This window comes from Notolepis coatsorum (assembly GCF_963971535.1).
Source record: "Notolepis coatsorum genome assembly, chromosome: 15".
Lineage (NCBI taxonomy): Eukaryota > Metazoa > Chordata > Actinopteri > Aulopiformes > Paralepididae > Notolepis > Notolepis coatsorum.
In genome coordinates this window covers 71,539,666-71,562,436 of record NC_140179.1, presented here as the reverse complement: position 1 = coordinate 71,562,436, position 22,771 = coordinate 71,539,666, and the positions used below count along the sequence as shown (strand labels likewise).

General features: G+C 43.1%; 1 protein-coding gene across 1 annotated transcript in view; it reads right to left on the bottom strand.

Annotated features, from left to right (window-relative positions):
• Positions 1 to 22,771, bottom strand: part of ptn (pleiotrophin) — a gene marked incomplete at its 3' end in the record, with an annotated part of 188,721 nt that overhangs the window by 92,293 nt on the left and 73,657 nt on the right. Inside the window, exon 2 of the mRNA XM_084331036.1 lies at positions 7,050 to 7,135. Within this exon, the coding sequence (XP_084187162.1) occupies positions 7,050 to 7,134 (85 nt within the window). The 5' untranslated portion in view covers position 7,135. The remainder of the gene's footprint in view (positions 1 to 7,049; positions 7,136 to 22,771) is intronic.

The following is a 22,771-nucleotide window of genomic DNA, read 5'->3' as shown; positions in this document are numbered from 1 at the left end:
CACAGCGGCCCTAGCGGCGCTGGACCAGAGATATGGACGTATATGGGATTACGTAATCCAAGAGATAAGGCATATTGATCGCCTACCCCCAGCCACAGACAATCGCTCATTAGACGACCTGTCAATCAAAGTGCAGTCCCTGGTAGGGATGCTGGGAGCGCAACGGGAAAAGGGCATGCATGAGCTATACGCCAACTCTAACGTCGAGAGGATTTTGGAGAAGCTGCCACCCGCAAGACAGGAGCGTTTTAGGCGGCAGAGAGACTACCGGGATCCCAACGGCCCCGAGCCATCCCTCCTTGATCTAGCCGACTTCCTGGCGAGAGAAGTCAGCAGCTTACGACTGGATACATTCGGGCGGAGCACGCCAAGCTCCAGAGAGGGACCCAGGAGAATAAATGATGGAAGAAGATCGGTGACTGTCATGCACCAATCAGAGTCAGTACCGAGCAGTAAGAGTCACAGCACCCCCTCGAGAAAAGAGAAGTGGAAGATAGCGTGTCCCTACTGTGAGAAAGAACACTGGCTGTCACAATGTGACCTATTCACAAAGATGAATGCAGAAGAAGTGAGTCAATGGATAAAGTCCAACAGGCGCTGTTACCGATGTGCGCGGCCACACATGGCAGCCGAATGCCGCCTAAAGAAAAGGTGCAGTCGGTGCGATGGAGCCCATCTAGATATACTACACGACAGTAACAGAAGACGGCCTCCACCTGCACCATCGAGCGGCACCAAGGCAAGTGTCATGTACATTGACCCCGCCAGCAGCAGCGGCGCCCAAGTGCTCTTAAAGGTAGTCCGTGTGACATTGAGCTACCAAGATAAAGTCATGGACACTTACGCCGTCCTTGATGACGGGTCAGAGAAGACCCTTCTGCTCGCGTCCGCTGCGGCCCAGCTGGGACTGCGGGGGAGCAAGAACGAAATGACGATTCGGACAATAAGAAGAGATTTAAAGACGATAAAGGGCGAGAATGTCTCCTTCACTATCGCAGCAAACGGGCAGCCAGAGCGACGGTACAAGATTACAAATGCTTTCACCAGCCAAGAAATAGGACTATCGCAGTACACCTACCCTGTCGCCAAGTTGATGGATAAATATGTGCACCTGCGCCAATTACCTATCCCGCTCATAGACGGCGCTACCCCGACCCTGCTGATAGGCTCCGACCATGCAGAACTCATAGTCCCGATTGACCGGGTCCATACAGGACCCCGAGGCTGTCCTGCAGCAGTCGAGACCCGCCTAGGGTGGACCCTACAAGGCCCCCTCGCTAAATCTCTCAACCGAACAGCAGCCACTAGCTGCCTCCACTCCAGAACGACAGAAGAAGACACCACTCTCCTGCAGCATGTCGAGAGGCTATGGACACTAGAGACAATGCCCTTTAAGAACGAAAAGAAAGATATTCGTTCTAAAGAAGACATTTACGCCATCAACCTACTCGAGCAGGGGACAAAGAGAGTCACAGTCGGCGGAGTGATGAGATACGCAACTCCACTCCTGAGGCGAGAGGGAATGCCCACCTTTCACGCAAAGAAAGACGCCACGGAGCGCTATCTATTGAACACGGAGCGGCGCCTAGCCAAAGACCCTGCTCAAGAGGGTGTGTACCGCGCTGAGATTGAGAAGCTAATCACAGCGGGACACGTGACAAAGATTGACATTAAAGAGGCCGATCAGACGACCGAATCATGGTACGTGCCGCATCACAAGGTCCATCACAACGGCAAGGATCGCATTGTGTTTAACTGCAGCTACCAGATCGGATCCCAAAATCTGAATAAAGAGCTCTTGCCCGGCCCCACACTCGGCCCCTCCCTACTAGGTGTGCTACTGCGCTTCCGCCAGGACAAGGTGGCCATCAGCGGGGATATCAAAGGGATGTTCTTGCAGGTGAGACTAGTAGAGGAGGACAAGCCCCTGCTGCGGTTCCTATGGAGAGAGAGGATCGGAGATGAGAACCCAGCCATCTACCAGTGGGAAGTACTCCCCTTCGGAACCACATGCAGCCCGTGCTGTGCTACATTTGCACTACAGAAACACGTCGCAGAGGACCCAGCAGCAGATGAAGAGGTCCAACACAGTGTGAAGAACAGTTTCTACGTGGACAACTGTTTACAAAGCGTTTCGACTCAAGAAGAAGCCGAGGCTCTCCTAATCAAGTTACGCGCCTCCCTGATCAAAGGCGGCTTTGATCTCAGGCAGTGGGCCAGCAGTGACCCGCACGTATTGCGCAGCCTCTCCCCCGCGGACAAGGCTGCCAGCAGCGAGACCTGGATGGCGACCATCCCAGGAGAAGCCCAAGAAATGACACTAGGACTAGTCTGGCGTTTCAAAACAGACTCGCTCCACTATAGACACAAACCCTTGGCTCCAGAGCAGGGAAGGTCGACGGCGATACCGACCACCAGACGGAGTGTGTACAGAACACTCGCCAGACAATATGACCCGTTGGGATGTATTCTACCTTACACCACCAGGGCAAAGATGATTGTACGAGCACTATGGGACAAGGACCAGGGCTGGGACGACCCAATACCCGCACACCTTGCCTCAACATGGAGAGAGTGGGAGACGGAACTCCGCTCACTCCCAGGCGTCAATATACGCCGCAGCTACTTCCCATCCACAGTGAGGCCAGAGACATGCGAGATTGATCTACACGTCTTCAGCGATGCCTCCGAAGTAGCCTATGGATCGGTGGCCTACTTGCGTGCCCAAGAGAAGGGAGGAAAGATACACACTGCTTTCATCCTGGCCCGCTCAAGAATAGCCCCACGTAAGCAACAATCTATCCCACGTCTAGAGCTCTGCGCAGCCCTAGCAGGAGCGCATCTAGCCACGTTAATCCAACGTGAACTCACCATTCCGGTGCACAGAACAATCTTGTGGTCAGATTCCACGACAGTACTCACATGGATCAAGTCTGATTCATGCAGATACAAAGTCTTCGTGGGAGTCAGAGTCACCGAGATTCAAGAGCTAACAGAAGCAGCGAGCTGGCGGTATGTGGACACCAAACACAACCCAGCTGACGTCATCACCCGGGGAATGTCTCTGGATGACCTAACCCGTCGCAACATCTACAGTGACGGACCAGAATTCCTCAAGCTCCCGGAAGGAGAGTGGCCTACGCCCACCCCACGGGAGGCAAGTAACGAGGAGGCTGAGAACAAGAAACCTATGTTCTGTGGACTGAGCACAGTCGCCTCCACAGACCCCAACATAGATGACTGCATTACCCTAGCGAGTGCGCAGCAAAGAACATTCCTGCGGCACCACCCAGAGATTCAGTCCACCACTGACATGTCAGCAGCTGACTACGAAGAAGCAGAACTTCTTCTACTACAACGAGCCCAGAGAGACTCGTTCCCCGATGAGCTAGACTGTCTACAGGGAGGAAACCCCGTCCCATCAGACAGCAGACTGCTCCACCTGGCACCAGAGAGTGACGCCCATAATCTCATCAGAGTGGGTGGTCGCCTGCGGAGAGCCCCCGATCTACCGGATGATATTAAGTACCCGATTGTCTTGAACAGCCGACACAAGGTCACAGAGCTGATCATAAAGAAATACGACGAGGATGTACACCACGCAGGAGCAATGACAGTCCTCATGGAGATCGAGGGAGTATTGAACTCAAAGCCCCTCGGTTACGTCTCCAGTGATGTAGCAGATGTCGACCCAGTCACCCCAACACACTCCTAATGGCGCGGCTGGACCCCGCGCTACCCCAGACAATGTACAGGCCTGAAGAAGCGAACGGCCGAAGAATGTGGAGGTACAGTCAAGTACTAGCTGACAAGTTTTGGAGCAGCTTCCTACTCCACTACCTACCGTATCTACAGACCCGCCAGAAGTGGGTAAAAGAGAGAGACAATTTGACAGAAGGAACAGTCGTCATGATTATTGACCAGTCACTACCCAGAGCTATGTGGCCGGCTGGCCGCGTAAGCAAAGTGATCACCGGTGCCGATGGCAAGGTCCGAGCAGCTGAAGTACTCGTCCAAGGGCGCACTTACACACGACCCGTGGCGAGGCTCATAGAACTGCCCCGACTCCCAGATACTATCGATGATGACCATGACCCATGAGTTTGTGAGTTGACTGACCCTTACAGCGGACCTTGAGTGGTAGACAGTGCGGTTAATCTGTCTCTGCTTAGCTAATTAGGTGGGACTAATTAGGGGGCGGCTGTTGCGAAGGATCAGATTAAACCGAATATATATATTTATTTATATATATATATTTAAATAGTGTTTGTATATCGTTTGATATCCCCTGTATATTCTTTGTACAATATGCACCGAATATCCCTTTAGTCTACTAAACAGCCCATAATAGTTTCATTCTACCATTGGACGAGAACCTGGCGCCAGGTTGCCATACCCCTAGGTTCAAGTTCAATCGTGCCGCCCAACATGTCATGGCAAGCCCCGGTTCCGTGCAGGAATACGTCTGGCGAAATACGAATGGTACTATTTGTTCATAGCGCATATATATATGGCGCAAGTAAAGTAGAACCTCCTTTTAGTCCAGTTCTTTACCCTCCAACAGAGTGACAGACGCGAAGCCTCACCCACGACGCACGTGTGGTGTAGTAAGGCCTACTTGGCCTCAGAATAGGCATTGAGATATCGTGTGGATTAATAGTTGAATAGTCATAGTTTGGCACTATACCGTCGAGTTGGACGTATTCTATTAAGCTAATAATAGTCTATTTATGTATGGTGCATCGTTCGGTTAGAGTTATAAAGTTATCAGTACCCCCATCGTTCCTGACGTTATCTGGACGCTTAACCAGGCTGGGCAGACCCCTAGTGGTGCTTGCATCCGAGGAGCTCCGGGCCAGGGCGACTGGACCTGTATATTGGATTACTCTACCCGGACGACGGCGAGCCTTCCACGGCTTGGATTATGCTTTGGGTGCTTTGATTATTCCATGGATAACGGCCAACACTGCGGAGTGTTGGAACTAGGACTCCAGGTGAGACGGCGCTCTACACCAGTGAGGTCGCCTCACGTCTCTCCGTTGTGGACCGGCAGCTACCGTCCACCAGAGGGTCCAGCTGTATTCGTCTGCGGACCGAGGTTCTGTGGGCACCGTGTTCAAGACTTTGAATTCTCCCAAGAAATCGTCGGCCAGATGGGATACCGCCAGCGGCTTCTCTAACCCCCCCCCTCCTACTGTCTTACAACCAGCGGGACCCCCCCCCCTTAGTGTATCCAGCTATAATCATCTAAGTACCATCGCTATAGTTTCCTAAATATCCAGGTTGTATACTTACTCCCTGCGTAACCAGAGATTGGACATTCAATGTTGATTTACCTACGAATACTCATTTGCCATACAAGTGCATATTTCAAATCATAAGTGTAAACAAGTGAACGTTGTATATACCTTTTGCTATATTAAATATTCGATTTGTACATTTGTGTGGATTCGTTTCATCAGGTGGGAAAGTGTTCATCATACTTATATCATGTACTGGATGGCCAGAAGTTAAAGTACAAGAGGTAGTGGTATTAAATACCATATCTAACAATACAGTCAGGGAATTGTACCCCTCAGTTACAGCTGCGCTGTAATCCGGGTAGAATCTCAGAGTTTTATTCTGATAGCGGGGTTCGTGTTCTCTGGCCCAGCGTAAGGTAATGCTCGTTCCTTCTCCTGGAACCGGTGGAAGCATACTATGATGGATCGTGGCGGGGTGCCCGTTTTGGGTTTGGGGAGTAGAGATCGGTGTGCTCTCTCCAGCTCCGGTGGCTTGTTGAATACGTCGGGACCCATGACTTCCATCAGTAGATTTGCGACAAATTTAATAGGGTCTTGTCTCTTTTCGCTGTCTTCGGGTACGTTTACAATACGGAGGTTGACTCGCCTTGAACGATTTTCCAGCTCGTCGACCTGGTCTAGGAGGGTGGTGTTGTCTGTTTCCAATTTGCGTATGGTTTTCTCCGCTCTGACGAGACCCTCAAAGTTATCTCCCGCGGTGGTTTCAACTCTGGCGAGGCGTGCTTGAAAGGAATTAACCGTTTCGTGAAGTGCATCCACCGATGTTTGTAGGGGCGAGAGAGAGAGTTCTGTAACAAAGTTGAAAAGTCTTCTCTGAGGCTGGATCTTTGTTTTGCCAGAACTTCGAGTAGAATAGTCATGGATAGGGCGTCTTGACCGTCTTCCATGTGCTCCGTATTGACTGCGACGTCTCGTGCGGCCATTGTCTTGCTAGTAGCGTTAGCCCTATTGATTGGAGTTGTCCGTGTCGGTTGTAATGTCACTTGTTTAAGATGTCTGGTCCTGTCGTTGTTCATTTTTACCTCGGTAGGGTGTTTGTTAAGTAGGAGTTTCGATTTTCTGTGGTTGAAACGTTTTTTAGATGTTAGAAATGTAAATTATTAGCGTGAGGCAGGAGAGCCTTCTCGACCACGTCTTTCTCCTACGCCGACATAACCGGAAGTCAGCTCTGGTGTTCTTTGAGCCAGATTTGAACAGTTTATTTTTTTATTGTTCAAGCGTGTTACAGGTCCAGATATGTGTAGGCATAGTGTTCCAGTGCTGTGTGGCTCTAACAGAGAATGCGGAGTGTCCAAATGCACTCTTCCTGAATGGAACCACGCAGTCCCCTTTGGATGAGGACCTTGTGTGTCTTATATTGTCCTTTCTGGCCACATACAGACTCAGTGGACTCATGTGATTACGAAACCTAGCCGCATTTCTCGGAGACGCTCTCTGATTGACACTGACTGACGCTCTCTGATTGGCCACTGACGCGTTTGCCCAATCCGTGACAATCCGTGTCTTTGCCCATTTCCGTGTCGAACAGCCTGCAAACTACCTGGCGTTCTATCGCCATGCTCTAAGACAAACTCTAACCTTAACCAACTTCGAAGAGTGCCTAAGCTTAACCAGTGTAGAAACAGGCGTCGGCCAATCAGAGAGCATCTCCGAGAAATGCGGCTAGGTTTCGTAATCACGCAGTGGACTCAGTGACGTAATGATTCTTCCCTTTTTTTTTTTATAGATTCCTTTGCAGATTCTTACCTTGTTTCTCAGCCTTGCCCCCTTCGGCTGCTGTCACTGTGAACACCAAGAGGGCCATGACAGCCAGTCGCATCCACTGCTGCATTCTGAAGGAGAGAGAACAAGATAAAAGAGAACTTATTATTGACGTCCAGAAAGTGGTCGGTGGTAATTGGTTCAATACAGCGTGGTATAGCTCAGTTCCAGTGCAAAGACAACAAAGCATACTAACATACACAGGCACTTGTAAATCGAGGAAAGGAAAGCACAAGAACGTGAGAAAAAGCATAGTTCATATAACAAGTATGAATATCTACTGCCGTATGGGTATACGCAGTCCAGTTCCCCGGCAAACCAAGCAAGTTCAGGGACAGGAAGTACAATCGATGTTCCAGTTAGACTCAAGTATAGGGCTGACCCCGACCAATCGAATAGTCGACTAATCGATCGAAAGGAGCCGTAGTCGACTGCCAACCTCTTAGTCAAATGCAAAAAAAATGTAAGATTATAATAATAATTATTATTATTATTTAAAAAAAATATATCATTCTGGGGCGGCTGGGTGGCGCAGCGGACATTGCGCTCGTCACAAACGCAAGAGACACCGGTCTCGAATCCGGCTGTCAGCGTTGCCTCCGGCTTGGGCCGGCCGTCATACTGACTCAATTGGCAGAGTCAGCGGGAGGGGAGTCGATGGGTGGTAATCTGGTCGTTGTAATCAGCGACTCCTACAGGTCGGTCAGGGCGTCTGCACAGCAAAGACAGGAAATGGCGGGGGCAGTGTGAGCCTCCCACACATTACACCTCTCCAATGAGAGTCCGCGCTGGCAGGTGAAAAGAAGTGACTGGCTGCCTCCACATGTGATGGGCTTCTATCCTCCCTACGGGCACATGCGAGCAACGATCAGGACAGGACAGGGAGAATTGGCACAAGAGGGGAAAAAATTGGGATGGGAGAAAAATCACAGAAAAGGAGGAGAAAATGTAGGTAAAATTTTTTTTTTATCATTCTTTCCAAAAGCAAGGAGGTCTACAAGCGTGGCTAACGCTAATGGCGTGCATACCAGCGAGGCTAACTGTCTAAGAAAACAGGCACAGAGGCACTGAAAGAGGATTTCACCCATCTAATGAACACACTAGACAAATATCAAGATGTATCCATCAGTGGACCAATTGCATGCTTTCGTAGAGGACAAGGAGCCTTCAGTCGACTCCTTCAGACATTAAGCACCCCCCACAGCCCAAATGGAATGAGGGGGGGGGGGGAGGATGGTAGTCGCCTACCAGTCAAAGTCGACTATACAAATCCTTAGTCGGGGACAGGCGCCTAGACTCAAGCAGCCGCTCAGTTATATAGAAGGCAGAAGAAGAGGACGGTTGCAATGTCAGATTAAAAGAAATTCTGTATTTTTACTAGGGATGCTCGATATTGGCTTTTTTACCGATACCGATATACCGATATTGTCCAACTCTTAATTTCCAATACCGATATCAACCGATATAAACCGATACCGATATATGCAGGGTTTCCCCCCAAAAAATGGAATGATTTCCGGTAATTCACATTACATATCTCTTGTTGTGGAATTAACACAACATTATGCATACTTTTGACAATAAATACAATCAGAATTTGTTCTTACTTGCTTGCCTGGGTAAATAAAGGTTATAGAAATGTAAAAAGAAAATTAAAAAAAAAAAAAAAAAATTAAATTAAAACCGATACCGATATTTTCCGATATCACATTTTAATGCCAATATCGGCCGATAATATCGGTAGGCCGATAATATCGGACATCCCTAATTTTTACGCTTGAATTGAGAGAGTTGCGAGTGAATTGAATACAATGTTGCGTTTTTTTTTTTGAATTCCACCCACTCTGTATGAAATGTGTGGTTGACTTGGTTTACTCCCTCAACACCACGGCCTGGTGTGGAAACAGCACGGCCCGGGAGGATAGGAAGGCCGTACAGAGAGTGGTGCGCTCAGCAGAATGGACTACGGGTATTGCACTAGTACCACCCCTGCAGGACTTATACAATAGGAGGTGCAAATCCAGAGCCTGGAAGGACCCTGAGGCTCGCTGAATTTAACATTCATCAAAACGCATCAATTATGTATCAAGTTGTCAACAACATGAATCACAGACTGTCTGAGCTTGTTGTCCCAGTCTGCCAACCACTGCACATCCACAATACAAGAAATAAACATCTTATATTTGGCTAGAGGAGAAGGCTCAATTGTGCTAGCCTAAGCATAGCATGCAAGCTTGACGAGAATCTGAAAATGACTAAAACCTTTAAAACATTAAAAAAATCACTGAAAGAGGAACTGCTTAAATCATATCTCTAATTAAAATTATAACTTAGGAATACAAACTGTCTGTATTATGTATCTATGTTATGTGTCAGTTAGTAGGTAGGTGTGTAAACCTACCCACGTTGTATATTTTGTTTTGTTTTGTTCTTTTGTTTATTGTTTTGTTGTTTATATTCTGTTTATATCTGTGTTCAGGCTCCCTCCAAAAGCTTTAAATAGCTTCTTGGGAGACCTGGCACATGCACACAATTGCGACATTGTTATATCACATGAGGATACTTACATGTAATGTATCGTGTGTGTGTGTGTGTGAATAAATTCAATCATTCATCATTCATTCATGCATTCATTCATTCATTCATCATCACCCCCACCACCCCAACAACAGCCTGTTCAAGTTTCTGCGGTCAGGCAAGCGCCTCCGTATACACGCAACAAGAACAGAGAGGCTAAGACTCAGCCTCTTCCCTCAGGCCATCGAAACAATGAACACTGATCTCTCCACACACAAGCACACATGAACACACACATACAACACAACATTCTGCACTCGCACACACACTAACGCACCACAGGTCACTTTAAACACACAAGAAAAGGTCACTTTAAAGGAAGGAAAAGGACACTAGGAAAATAACTTGTTGTGATTGTTGTACAGTATCTTTTTATTATTATTACTATTCTATTGTTTTTATTGCACAATCGAAGCGGGCATAGCCAACCGCATTTCACTGTATGCCCTGGTATGTATGTGATGAATAAAACAAATAATCGGATTGTTCGCAAACGTGACATTGCTACTGTAGGCTGGGGAAGACTGTTAATGTAGCTGATGTTTATAAGGATGTGATGCTCACAATGAAGCAAGACCCTTTACGAGTTTTCTTTTTATGGCTTGTGTTGTTTTATTGAGGCTCTCTGTATTGCGGTCTGCTGGCTGCAAGACAAAGTGCCCCCTCTGGGATAATACAGCTTCACTCTTCTAGTTGCAGCTGCCTTGTTGGAAAGAAATTATTTGGAATTCAAATTCTGTTTACTTTGACTCCCCCAGAGGGTACAAGCAATTAGCAACTAGTGGTTTAAGCTTTGTGTTGTAACATGCCAATGAAGATCTACATTTTGTCATTTACATTTAGTCATTTAACTTACAAGTTTTGTATGACAGCAAGTCCACAGGAAGGCTACAACTCTATCAGCTGAGTAACAATGTTCATCAAAGTGTTCAGACTTGAGTGCTACAGTGTTGAGTGTACTGTATGTTAGTATATTAGGAAGAGTGTAAGAGTTTTTTTTTTTAGATATTGATTGAAGAAGTGTGTCTTCAGTCGATGGTGAAAGATTGGTCGGGTTTCGGCTGTCCTAATTGTCGTGGAAAGTTCGTTCCACCATTGTGGGGCAAGGACCGAGAATAGGAGGCTTCTCTTTGATGTCCCTCCCGGAGCTTGGATAGGAGTGGGTCTGAGGCGGCCAGAAGATGCATAGGGTGTGTAGTTAGAGACCATTGACCGGAGGTAGGTGGGAGTTGTTCCCTTCACCGCACGATATGCCAGATCTACTTTATTATGAAAGAATGACAGGGGCCACAGCAGTCCAGAAGTAGAGGGGTAGTCGTCCAATAGTGCTTGTGGGCCCCCTGATTAAATTTCTTTTTAATGTGGTGACACAAAAATTCCCAATCCCAATCCCAAATGACTGTATAGTCCAGTGATGTACCTGAACGCGTTCAATGAATGATATTTGGGCGAACGTGAACTGAACGTACCGTGTTTCCGCTAGATGAACGTAATTGCGAACACATTCATTCTCTGCGCTCACACACACACACACACACACACACACACACACACACACACACACACACACACACACACACACACACACACACACACCGAAAGGTTTGTGTGTTGCTTCAAGGCAATGGTAGGGGAAACACTGATAAATAATCACTGTGTGATGGAAATGCCAGTATTCTGATTGCTGTCTGTGGTTCTATATGGGTTGTGGCAATCATTTTGACAAATAATAGCTTGCAGCAACGTATTGAAAAAAGAACTATAAACTAGTTCATTTTTGAAACCATGAACTTTAGTTAAACATTTTAGATTATGAACTATGAACTGAACTAGTTCATTTAAAAATGTGTGAACTGTGAACTGAACTGTCATGTAGAAAGTGAACTTTCCCAACACTGCTGTAGTCATTATTTTGATATGAAAAACTATCACCAACAGTTTTTGACTATACAGAGGCCACTATGAAAACCTTATGCAGTTAAACTATTATGAGACATGTTTGCCCCCTATTATTACAAAGTAAATATCAGTAAATCTACAGTGTGAAACACAAAAAAACACATGTGATTTAAAAGGTTGGGAACCTCCTGGTGTATTATGGGAAATACACAATGAGATTTGTGGAAAAAGTCATTCTATGGAAAGAGGGAAGATCTTGAGGCCCAAAGATCACCGGCTATGTGGCTCCTAAAGTGTCGAGGACTCGACAAAAGAAAGTAAGAAACAAACACCGCAATATCCATAATCCCAATATCTGAAACATATTTATCAGGCGCAGCTGTTCTGTAGAGCTCTTGGCTCTATAGTTCCTCGACTCGTAGACTCTTCCCTCCTTTTTTCTCCCTCTTCTCCAAAGGGGAGCGGACAGCATGACCCTGAAGCAATTATCAAGTGTCTTGATGCCAAAAAAATGCTCCTCTGTGCTCACATTACTGGAAATAAAGGTACAGCCTGGCGGGGAAATAATTTCCGTAATATTTAATCAATCACAAGCCCCCCTGACTGTCCCATCATGCGTTAAAACACTCTTCACCTCACTTCATTTTCAGACGTGGTAAGTTGATGAGCACCCTCCTCCCACACACCCCCTCATGTCCGTTGATGATGATACAGGCAGAGCTGAATGCCTAATGAATTTAAAGAGCAAACTCAAACTCGATGTTTCGCTATTAGCCGTTATTAATACCACATGGTTTAACTCCTCGCAGCATTCATGAGAAAGCTCATGATTAGTGCCCCGTGCAGCAGTGTGTCGATAGTCTGGTTGTCGATAGAAGTCTAAGCCTGACAGATTTGGTATCCAGAGGTGTAGTATATAGTCAAACCCAACATTCTAATGATTACTTAATTAACAACCAGTTATTTGGTTCCAAAATTAAACGTATCTTATAGATATTTGGGGAAAACCATTATAACCAATGCGTTGTGTACTTTTTTAATTGAAAGACAGACACTTGCTCCACGGTCTTGGGTGGTTTATTCTGGTAACACACAAAAGATCCTGGTCAGACAGGTTATGTGGTCGGCTCATCAGACACCTCAAACACCGCTCACATGGGCTGTTTCCTCATGTAATGGTTGTGAAAACGTCCAACTTCCTTGACTGTGGCAGCATGTCCGGGAGGCGCTACAGATCTCGGACCAGCAAAACATCCCGCTTTAAAAAATAGTTTCTTCCCCACTGCCATAAGGACACTGAACTCTCTATAACAATCCCCCTACCTCTGCTGTTACGGACATAAATTGTGATATTGTGGTTTTTGTATTTATGTATCTACATATTTAACTGCATGTAGTATGTATTGTAAGTGATGTTCTATGTTGGAACAATGTTATACGCATTGAAAACAAATTCCATCTAATCTAATCGAATGACCACACTGAGATTGAACTACATACTTCAGCCCTACTTCATGGATCACACTTCCACACAACATGGATGCAGGGTTCCCAGAGCTATAGCCATCTCAAGACCACGGTATGAATGCTTCTGGTAGGATTACTTTTTAGATTGAACACCATTACGTTTCGCTGACATTCTGGGCCGTGTTCATACTGTAGGTTAGCTGAAATCCTGAGCCCTGTTTCGCTTCTTATATTCCTGGTATTTCACTTGATGGGCAAATCTTGAATTGTGGAGACAAACCAGCTAATTGGCCAATCAGTGTAGGTGAACTAAGTATTTAAATTGACTATTGGCTATATAATCTCTTTTATAACATACTGTACTATATAATCTCTTTTATGACATACTATATAATCTCATTTACAACAACTATTAGGTCTGTCCCCGACTAAGGATTTGTATAGTCGACTTTGATTGGCCAAAATGTGCCGATAGTCGACTACCGCCCCAAATGCAAAAAGAATTATAAAAACATATAAATAAATATGACTTCCGGTTTAGCTCGAGAATGGAGTAGGTCGCTGTGGTAGTCAGCTCCTCTCCCGTTATTTTTATTTTGCTTTTAAAAGCCTCTTTTTACACCACCAATGCGTTTAAACCTGACGTATATATCAACTGAGATTTCAACTAACTATATTGACTGAAAGAATCAAGATGCCACCAAAGAATAAAGGACCGGTTGCTAAATCAATTGCAGACGACCTGAATCTGGATCCAGAGCAGGGGATATCGAGACAAAAAAAGATGAGGCTGCCACCTCCACCGCCACCGCCGCCTCCGTCGATACAGCATATCTCGCTAAGCTAAGCGAACGTACTGAAGCAGTGGAAGTCTGCTTGGAGGAACACAAGCAGAGATTCGAGGTGATCGACGGAGCCATAGAGGAATTCAACGTGAAGCTAACGGCTAAGATACGCGAACTTGAGTACCAGTCCCGTAGATTGAATATTCGTATAGTGGGTCTGGATGAGTCAGTGAGCTGTGTACAACCCAATGTCACGTTTGCGGCAGTGTTACTTCAAATTCTGGGACCGGGTATCGTCTCTATGTCACCTGAAGTGGATCAGTGCTACAGAATTGGATCCCGAAATAACAGCAACAACAAACCTAGGGTGGTTATTGCTAGCCTACGTCAAATTGGAATAAAATATATGATTATTCGGGAGACACGGAAGATGAAGGGTATTCTGAAATACAACGGGGAATCAGTTTATTTCTACGAGGATTACAGCCATGAAGTTGTGATTCTACGAGCCCGTTACAAATCAGTGATGTCTCTACTTTATGGGAAAGGTCTCAAGCCCATACTGCGGTATCCTGCAAAGCTTTCCATCACCGATAAAAAAGGACAGAGGGTCCATCTCTCCTCGCCTGAAGACGCCGAGGACTACATGGAGGACCCACTACGTGGAGGATAGGCTATATACGGTCTTTTTCTTTTTTTCTGATCACTTCGTTATGGCTTAAACACCAAACGGCGTCAAATAAATTTTGTAACCTTGATTTATAAATAGGTTAATATGTGACGCTGGATATCGTATTATTTTAATGGTTCGCTATATCTGGGCCAGCTAGATCTATGAGTTTTATGCAAGTCATTGTGTGGGGCCTGAGGTTTTCCCTGTGTGGGTACAATTTCCTGTTGTTGACATATAGGAATATTCTGGAACTCTAACAACGTTCTGTGACATATTGGAATACTCTGGAACTTTAATAACGTTCTGTGACATATTGAATGTTCTGGAACTTTAAAAACATTCTGTGACTATACACTATGCTTAGATCACCTCCAGAGGAACAACAGTCTTCACAGCGGAACATCGCCCACCCCCGGCTTGGGGGACGAACTGCATATACGTATTTAAAACCTTTTTATTATTTTGCAATAGCTCCACTACTTTTCCATTTTATTTCATCTAGGTGTTTAAACTTAGCAAAGTTCTTTTAAGATTTAAGTAAATGTTCTCTACTCTTTGAGGTTTCTCAAATTTAGTCCAATACCTCTCTTTTATTCTTCTGTGTTTTAACTTACACAAGTCCGGTTATTTTTATTTTATTTTCATATCTCCTTTTTATTTAAAGGGAGTTGGATATTGTAATGTGTGGCGAGGGGTTGCAGCAATTCCACTGAGAGAAACTGGTCTGAGGCTGGATAACATGCCTGTATGCCTCTCATACGTTGTTCTCCAACTCATGAGAACCTGCTCTCAAGCTCTTGCAGCATTCTGTCGAGGACTGGATAGAACAGTCTCTGTCTCAGCTGATCTCCATGAGGTCTGAGCTTGTGCCACAAGATGACTCAACTACATACTCGTCCATCCTTTTCTGCTTCCTCCTTTGGCTGGTAGTATGTTCCTCAATCCCAAGGCCATTACATATGGCCTTTGTCCTGTCATACATGTCCACTGCCATCTCTGAGGTGCGATAACCTTTGAGTGTGTCCTGCACTGTGCTTTTAAATAGTACAGATAGGTATTGAAGATGTGCACTTTAACGCAGCAGCACCTGGAGCCATCCATACCCATGTCCAGTGTCCACTGACAAAGACATGCTCATGATACTGTGATAAACTATAATAAGCTTTAATCGAACCCTGGTTCATTTCCTCGAATAGTCCGGTTGGTTTGGGGTGGTGTGAAAGCTCATTCACTCTAGCAAGTGAACCCTGCTGCGGTTCATTTAAGATGTGAATGCAAAGCGGACCAAAGGCAGGAAAAGACCCCAAAATCGAATATTTTTTTTATGAGAAGACTGAAACATTATGTATCTAATTTTTTCGATTGCTTAAGCACGATTTTGAAAACAGGGCCCGGTGTTTCAAAACACTACACACAATTAGCACCACACACAATTATCAGAACACCTCAGATCCTTTGCTAAATTAAACACAAACTATACACTAATTTATAAAAACTACATTTTGTTACCATATGAAACACACGTTTCATATGACTTAATTCTGTTTGAACCAGTTACACACTGCTCTGCTTAACCTAAAACACATTTAGCAATTCTACTTCTCAGTGATTAGAGTACTGTAAGTGAAGTACACAGAGAATGTGCAAATATACAATAAATTCACCAAACACTACAAAAGACCAATGCTGTAGACCAGGGGTAGGCAACCCTAGGCACGCATGCCTGCATAGGCACGCGGGGGCATTTGCATAGGCACAGGGGGCAGCATAAAAAAAAAAAATGTAATATTATAGTGAAATATTTTGCACTGTTGTCGCATTTATCTTGTTGAAATCCTCCCACAGGTTCTTTTTACTACCACATATTTAATTGAGACCCTTTATTTGTTTATTATTTCAATTTAGATGGAAATACATTGCTACATCATTCAGTAACATTTGCAGAGCCTTATAACAAAAACATTATTACGGTCACCATTGTGACCAGTGGGATTAATCAACTAATTGTATTATTTATTTTTCTATTTCATTGAACATTGCACATGTTAAAAGCCATTTTTTTTACTCAAAATGTGAGTATTACCAAGTCAACTTGTGTTCTTAAAACAATGACAATAAACATAGTTTTATTAGGTTGAAATAATGTGGTTGTGTACTTATTTTTCTGTTAACTTATTATGGATTGAAAACTGAAAACCTTAATGCACAGTAACTGAACTCAATATTTTTAAGTTCTGGTAACTTATTATATTTTTTTTACAGTGTAGTCTTGCGATCAATCAAAACTTATTTACACGATATACCTCACATTCACCCTCCATTCACATCCTGGTGTTCTCCATTAGGCCTGTAGGTGGAGCTATGACAGCACACGTACAGTACACACACCAATGGTGTGTGATGTGTCCAAAAATGAATGGGCAAATGTGAGTGAAATGGTCGCACTGTATGCAGCTGTTTGTCTGCATTGCATTTCCTCCCCCCCCCCCCCCCCCCCCCCGCAACTCAGATTTAGGGTTGATACAACCATCATAATAATATTGTTAATAATAACAATAACAATAATGATGTAATAATGTAAAAATTATCATTAAAAAGACCTGATTATGAGAAAAAATATTACGATGCATGGAATATTGTTGAGGCACACTAGTTACAACTATATTTCAAACAGGCACTCCATGTCAAAAAGGTTGCTGGCCCCGGCTGTATACTGATGAAAATATAATTTATTTATCTCCATATACCCAAATCAATGATGCAGACTGATGAAAAATAATTCTCTCCTTATACCCAAATCAATGATGCAGACTGATGAAAATAAAAATGTCCTCTCCATATACAGTAACCAAATCAGTCAACATTTCAACATGGAGAATCACAACAAAACATGTCCCAGTTTTCATGCATAACACAGTAAGCTCAGCAAATATCAGACAAACATAAAATACTGTATCCAGTACAGGTTAAAATTACAGTAAAACAAAAACAAAAATTGAAAAAATTTAAATAGAGTACAGAAAATACTAGACATTATCTCTTTGCCTAGCTGGATCTGGCAAGAGATTATTTTGTTGTTGACATGTTGACTGATTTGGGTATATGGAGAGAAAATGTATATTTTCATCAGTCTGCATCATTGGTCTTGTGTAGTGTTTGGTGAATGTATTGTATATTTTCACGTTCTCTGTGTACAGTACTTCACTCTCCTTCCATTTTGGTTGAAGGCAGGTGAACTCACCTGCTGCATTTTTATAGTGCTTAAACCTGATTGGTGTATCTACAATTAAGCAATGGTGTGTTTGTGCATCTGATTGCTCTGTTTAACCAATTGGCTCATATGTGTGGTAATTTGACATTCTATGTGTAATGTAATGCAAGTGTGTTTAGTGTTTTGCAAATCACTGTGTGTATTGTTTTGCAAAAAGTGTGAGGCTGACTTTGTGCTTATAGGGGTGCAAATCTGGGCCTATGTGTTGCTCCTTGAGTGTAAGCTTTTGATAATTGTGTAATACTTTTGATATGAGTGTTTATGCAATCGAAGAAAACTGTAAAGACTAGAGATTAACTGTTTATTTCTTTTGTACATAGGCTGTGCATAATGTTTGTTTGTTTATTTGCTTATGTGTATGATTCTTAACTGTGTTTTTATTTTGTTATTGGTGTATATGTGTATGTATGTATGTATGTATGTATGTATGTATGTATGTATGTATGTATGTATGTATGTATGTATGTATGTATGTATGTATGTATGTATGTATGTATGTATGTATGTATGTATGTATGTATGTATGTATGTATGTATGTATGTATGTATGTATGTATGTATGTATGTATGTATGTATGTATGTATGTATATGTGTATATATGTATATTTGTACCCTCGTTGGGGCCAATTGGACCATATCAATGTTTTATCTGGCTAAATAAAGGTTAAATAAATAAATAAGAAACTGATGATTTGGTCCTGTTAACTTTGAATTTTATATGGGGACTGCCCATATCCCTCTCATGGACCTGGACCTCACTTTAAAAAACTCGAATCTAGTTCTTCAGTATTCGTCTCTAATTATTCTAAAATTGCGTATTTCTGTGTGGGGGGGGGGGAAAGGGGGGGGGGGCCTCCACCACCCCGGGCTGAGGCCCCCAATGTTTTCTAACCCTAAAAACGTAGTCCTGTGATTTATTGTGGATTTCTACTGTTAATGTATTGTGTGTCTAGTTTTATGTTAAAAAAGGGAAAATAAAAAATATTTGTTAAAAAAAAGAAAACATATATATATTATTATATATATATATATATATATATTTTTTTTTTTATCATTCCATTTGATAGCAGGTGTTTAATCAAAGATGTCTAGTCTTGCACAAGGACCAATCAGCATGCGGGTTCATTTTCCATTGATGGGGATTTGATTGGCTGTTTTTAATTAAAGTGCGGCCGCAGGATTAATAACGTTAGTTCGGCCAGAGAAACAAATATAGGCATACTAATTAAAATAGTTGGACCTGCGAGATTTGTACTTTGTACTTTGTAGGTCTGCATTTTAAATGTAAGGAGTAAAAAATATGTTTTTTTTCTCTGAAATGTAATTGAGTAAAAGTACAAGTATACAGACATAATAATACTTGAGTAAAGTACAAATCCCCCAAAACAGTACTTAAGTATTGTAACGAAGTACAATTACTCAAGTACTTTACACCCCTGTAAATGACAATGGTGTTGATGAGTGTGAATGAGCACTGCCAGACTACAGGGCCCTGTTTCTTGTACGTGGTTCAACTAAGTCGATCAAGATGTCATTATCCAGCTTCAGTTAACCCGATGTTTGAAGCCGGGATTTTCCTGTTCCACGAAGGTGGATTCAGTCTCGTTAACTCAAGCCAGACTTGCGACTCAGGCTAAATGCGCGCGGCCGCTTTAGGTGAAAAGCCAGCACGTATCGATGGCAGAGATCCTGATTCTCTAACGGCATTGATTGATTAATTGATTTAAGACTTTATTGACAGATTGCAATACGGCTCAATCGCCTCGCCGACAAGTTAAATGCGTTATCTATAGGCTAATTTTAAGTCCCTCATTACCTCAATCAATCAGATTATATTTCTTTAAACTTGCCTGCTGGATTGAATAATCAAATGAGATCTTGCTAGCGAAAATAATTAGTTAACTGTTATACAGAATTACGATACGGCTCTCTTACCCATTGATTGATGTATAGTCAATCTTTAACTTATCTCCAATGTGGTCTAACGGGTTGTTCTTTTGACTTTCACACAGACGACCGGGGTTCGAGACCCTAGTCGTCTCCTTCTTTTTGCAATATAGGAATAATTCAATTTGGTGCACTTTGAGAGCTATATAAAGAATGACATCCTCAATGCATGTAGATTTATAATATTTTAACTTAAAACCAGGCTACTTTGGCGTATAATCATTAATATTATATTCAAAAAAATCATATTGGAAACACCGGGTTTTGAACCCCGGTCGCTGGGTTGGCAGGCTTGAGCACTACCGCTGCACCACTGTGCCAGATGGGATAAATTCATTGTTTATACATTAATGAACGAGAGACCCGTGTTTAGAATATCCTTTGTTTTGAATGAAGTTTATCTCTTTATCCTCATTCATTAATGTGACGTCAACGGCTCATTCAATTTCTCAAATCCGTCAAACAGCGCATCTCATCAGACATCTTAATCCCAGTTACAATTAAAATAACCACATAATGTGTACATCGCACGAGCGAGCGCCACCGTCGCCACGGTATATATAACGTGCATTATTTAGGACAAAGTGAATTTAGTATCAGCATTTTGGGTCTATTTTACATTTCAAAAGCCCCCTCTGGAAGAATGGAGCACAAAAACGTAATTCAGAATGGTATAATGCAGATCGTAGACTGTGGGAATAGTTTCAGGAAACGGGCTGTCACTTCTTTGCGGGGGCGTGGCGATGGTTCACAGGCTAACTTGAACTTAAACTCTGCTTTCGACCAGGCTCAAACTTTTGGATCTGTTGTCATGGTGATTTGGAAAATCCACGTACAGGGAACCGGAAAGTCCGGCTAACTCAGTTATCCAGTTAAAGTTATCCGGCTAACTCAGTTATCCAGGTACAAGAAACAGGGCCCAGGTCGGTAGAAAGAGAAGCCTGTCCTTGCAGCCGGATAGCGTTCTACTGAATGCACAGAGGCAATTGGTACAGTATCTATCTTCTTATCTGACTCTGGAGAAGACAGGAAGCCAGAGCCATAATGTTGACGTGTTCTTCGGCGACTCTGATATCGCGGGCGCGATAGAATGACGTTGTTGTTTGACGTGGTCTGCCTGCGAAATGTAGTCCATTTCCGGGTTTTTTTCGACGTGGCATTATGACGTGGCCTTGAAACTACACGCTACTTTCTATTTGGTGTTGATAAAACAATAAATAACTGAACCAGGATCATTTCAATTCGATGCTAAATAAACCTTTACGCATGCGTAAAATGTGCCAGATTTAATTTGACAGGCGTTGCATTTTTATCAATATCTTGGCCATTTGTTGTGCTAGAATCAAACCGAAAACACTGGGAGGAAGTGCCGAAGGAGGCGGAAGTTGACTGCGAGAAAAGAACAGTAGAAGAAGAGTGTAAGTGAGCGATACGTTGTTCACAAGATCATTAGTAGTTCGACTTATAACAGTAGTAGTAGCAGTAGTAGTAGCAGTAATAGTAGTAGTAGTAGTAGTAGTAGTAGTAGTGGTAGTGGTAGTGGTAGTGGTAGTGGTAGTAGTAGTAGCAGTAGTAGCAGCGTAGTAGAAGTAGAAGTAGAAGAATCTTTAGATGATTCAGATGTCATCTTTTGTAGATGACAACAACGAGAGGTAAAGACACTTATTTTGGAGATTTATTGCTTATGTTTAGTCAGTCACACTCTTACTGTACTTGTTGGGTTTGCAAAGAACACTCTTTGGATTGTAAATATGTGTATATGTGCTGTGCTGTGTGCTGTATAAGATAAGAGATTCCTTGTTGAATGTTGAAAATAATGTGCTTTTTATTGTTTTATACAGTGAGGAGCAAGGAGCAGAAGACCTGCCTTCAACCAGTTCAGTGCAGGCGATACATGGAAGGAGGGCTAACCAAGACAGGTGAGAGACTTATTATTATTATTATTATTATTAGTGCTTTTGTTTAGTTATAACTCTGTTCATAAAAGTTGAAAATAATGTATTTTTACATGTCATTGTCTACAGCAATGATTTTCCTGGGACATCTAGGGGGGCAGGGCATGCCCAAGCCCGGTCCAGGTCAAGAAATGACCCAGACAGGTGAGAGACTTATTATGGATGTTTATTGCTTTTTTATTATTACTAGGTTTGCAGACTTTGTACGCAATATATACAGAATGGAATATTCCCCATTGCAATGTTTTGTGCAACATGTTTATTCGTGTTGATACACAGGGTCTCCATGGTATAGATGGTGAAATGAGCATATGTGTACTGTATATATGTATATTGAATATCCCACTTTACGTATTTTTTACTTTTATACTGTAAAAATAATAACTTTTTTTTGTTAAAAAAAACGTACCTTTACTGACTTTTTGTAAAACAAAATAAAAAAAAAGCATGCTGGTGATAATTTCCAGTTGAGAATCAAAATTCCATCTGTGTTTATTACCTGTGTATGGAGAAAATAATGATTTGTAAATTGAATTCTGTTCTGTTCTCTTTTGTTTATGTAAATATGCTACCTGAGGGTGCATTTCCACTGTTTTATATGCTTGATTGAATATGTTTGCATTGGTTCAAATTAGCTAAAACATTGAAAATATCCCACAATTCCGAAGAGTAGACATGCAAATCCTATTATTTCCCCCAGACAGCACAGGAAAACACACCCAAATGTCTGTATCTTTTTGGCATCCCCCATCCCCTAATTGTGCCCCTCCAGAATTTCAACTTGCATACCACCCCAGTATAGTACTTGAGTAAAAGTACTTTTCACCACTGACTATTTGCTACATGTGTGCTACTGCATAACACTGATAAGAATCACTAGGCAGGGACAGCCATCTTAAAGCGGCTTCTACTTGAGCTTGTTCATATGCTTTCTCCCCCCCTATCTCTCTCTCTCTCTCTCTCTCTCTCTCTCTCTCTCTCTCTCTCTCTCTCTCTCTCTCTCTCTCTCTCTCTTTTTTTTTTCTCCCTCTCTTTTTTCTCCCTCTCTCACTTATGGCCAAAAGGAAAGGCCACTTTAAATTAGAATAACAGGAACAGTGTATTGCACTACCAAAGCTACCTAGCATGTCCT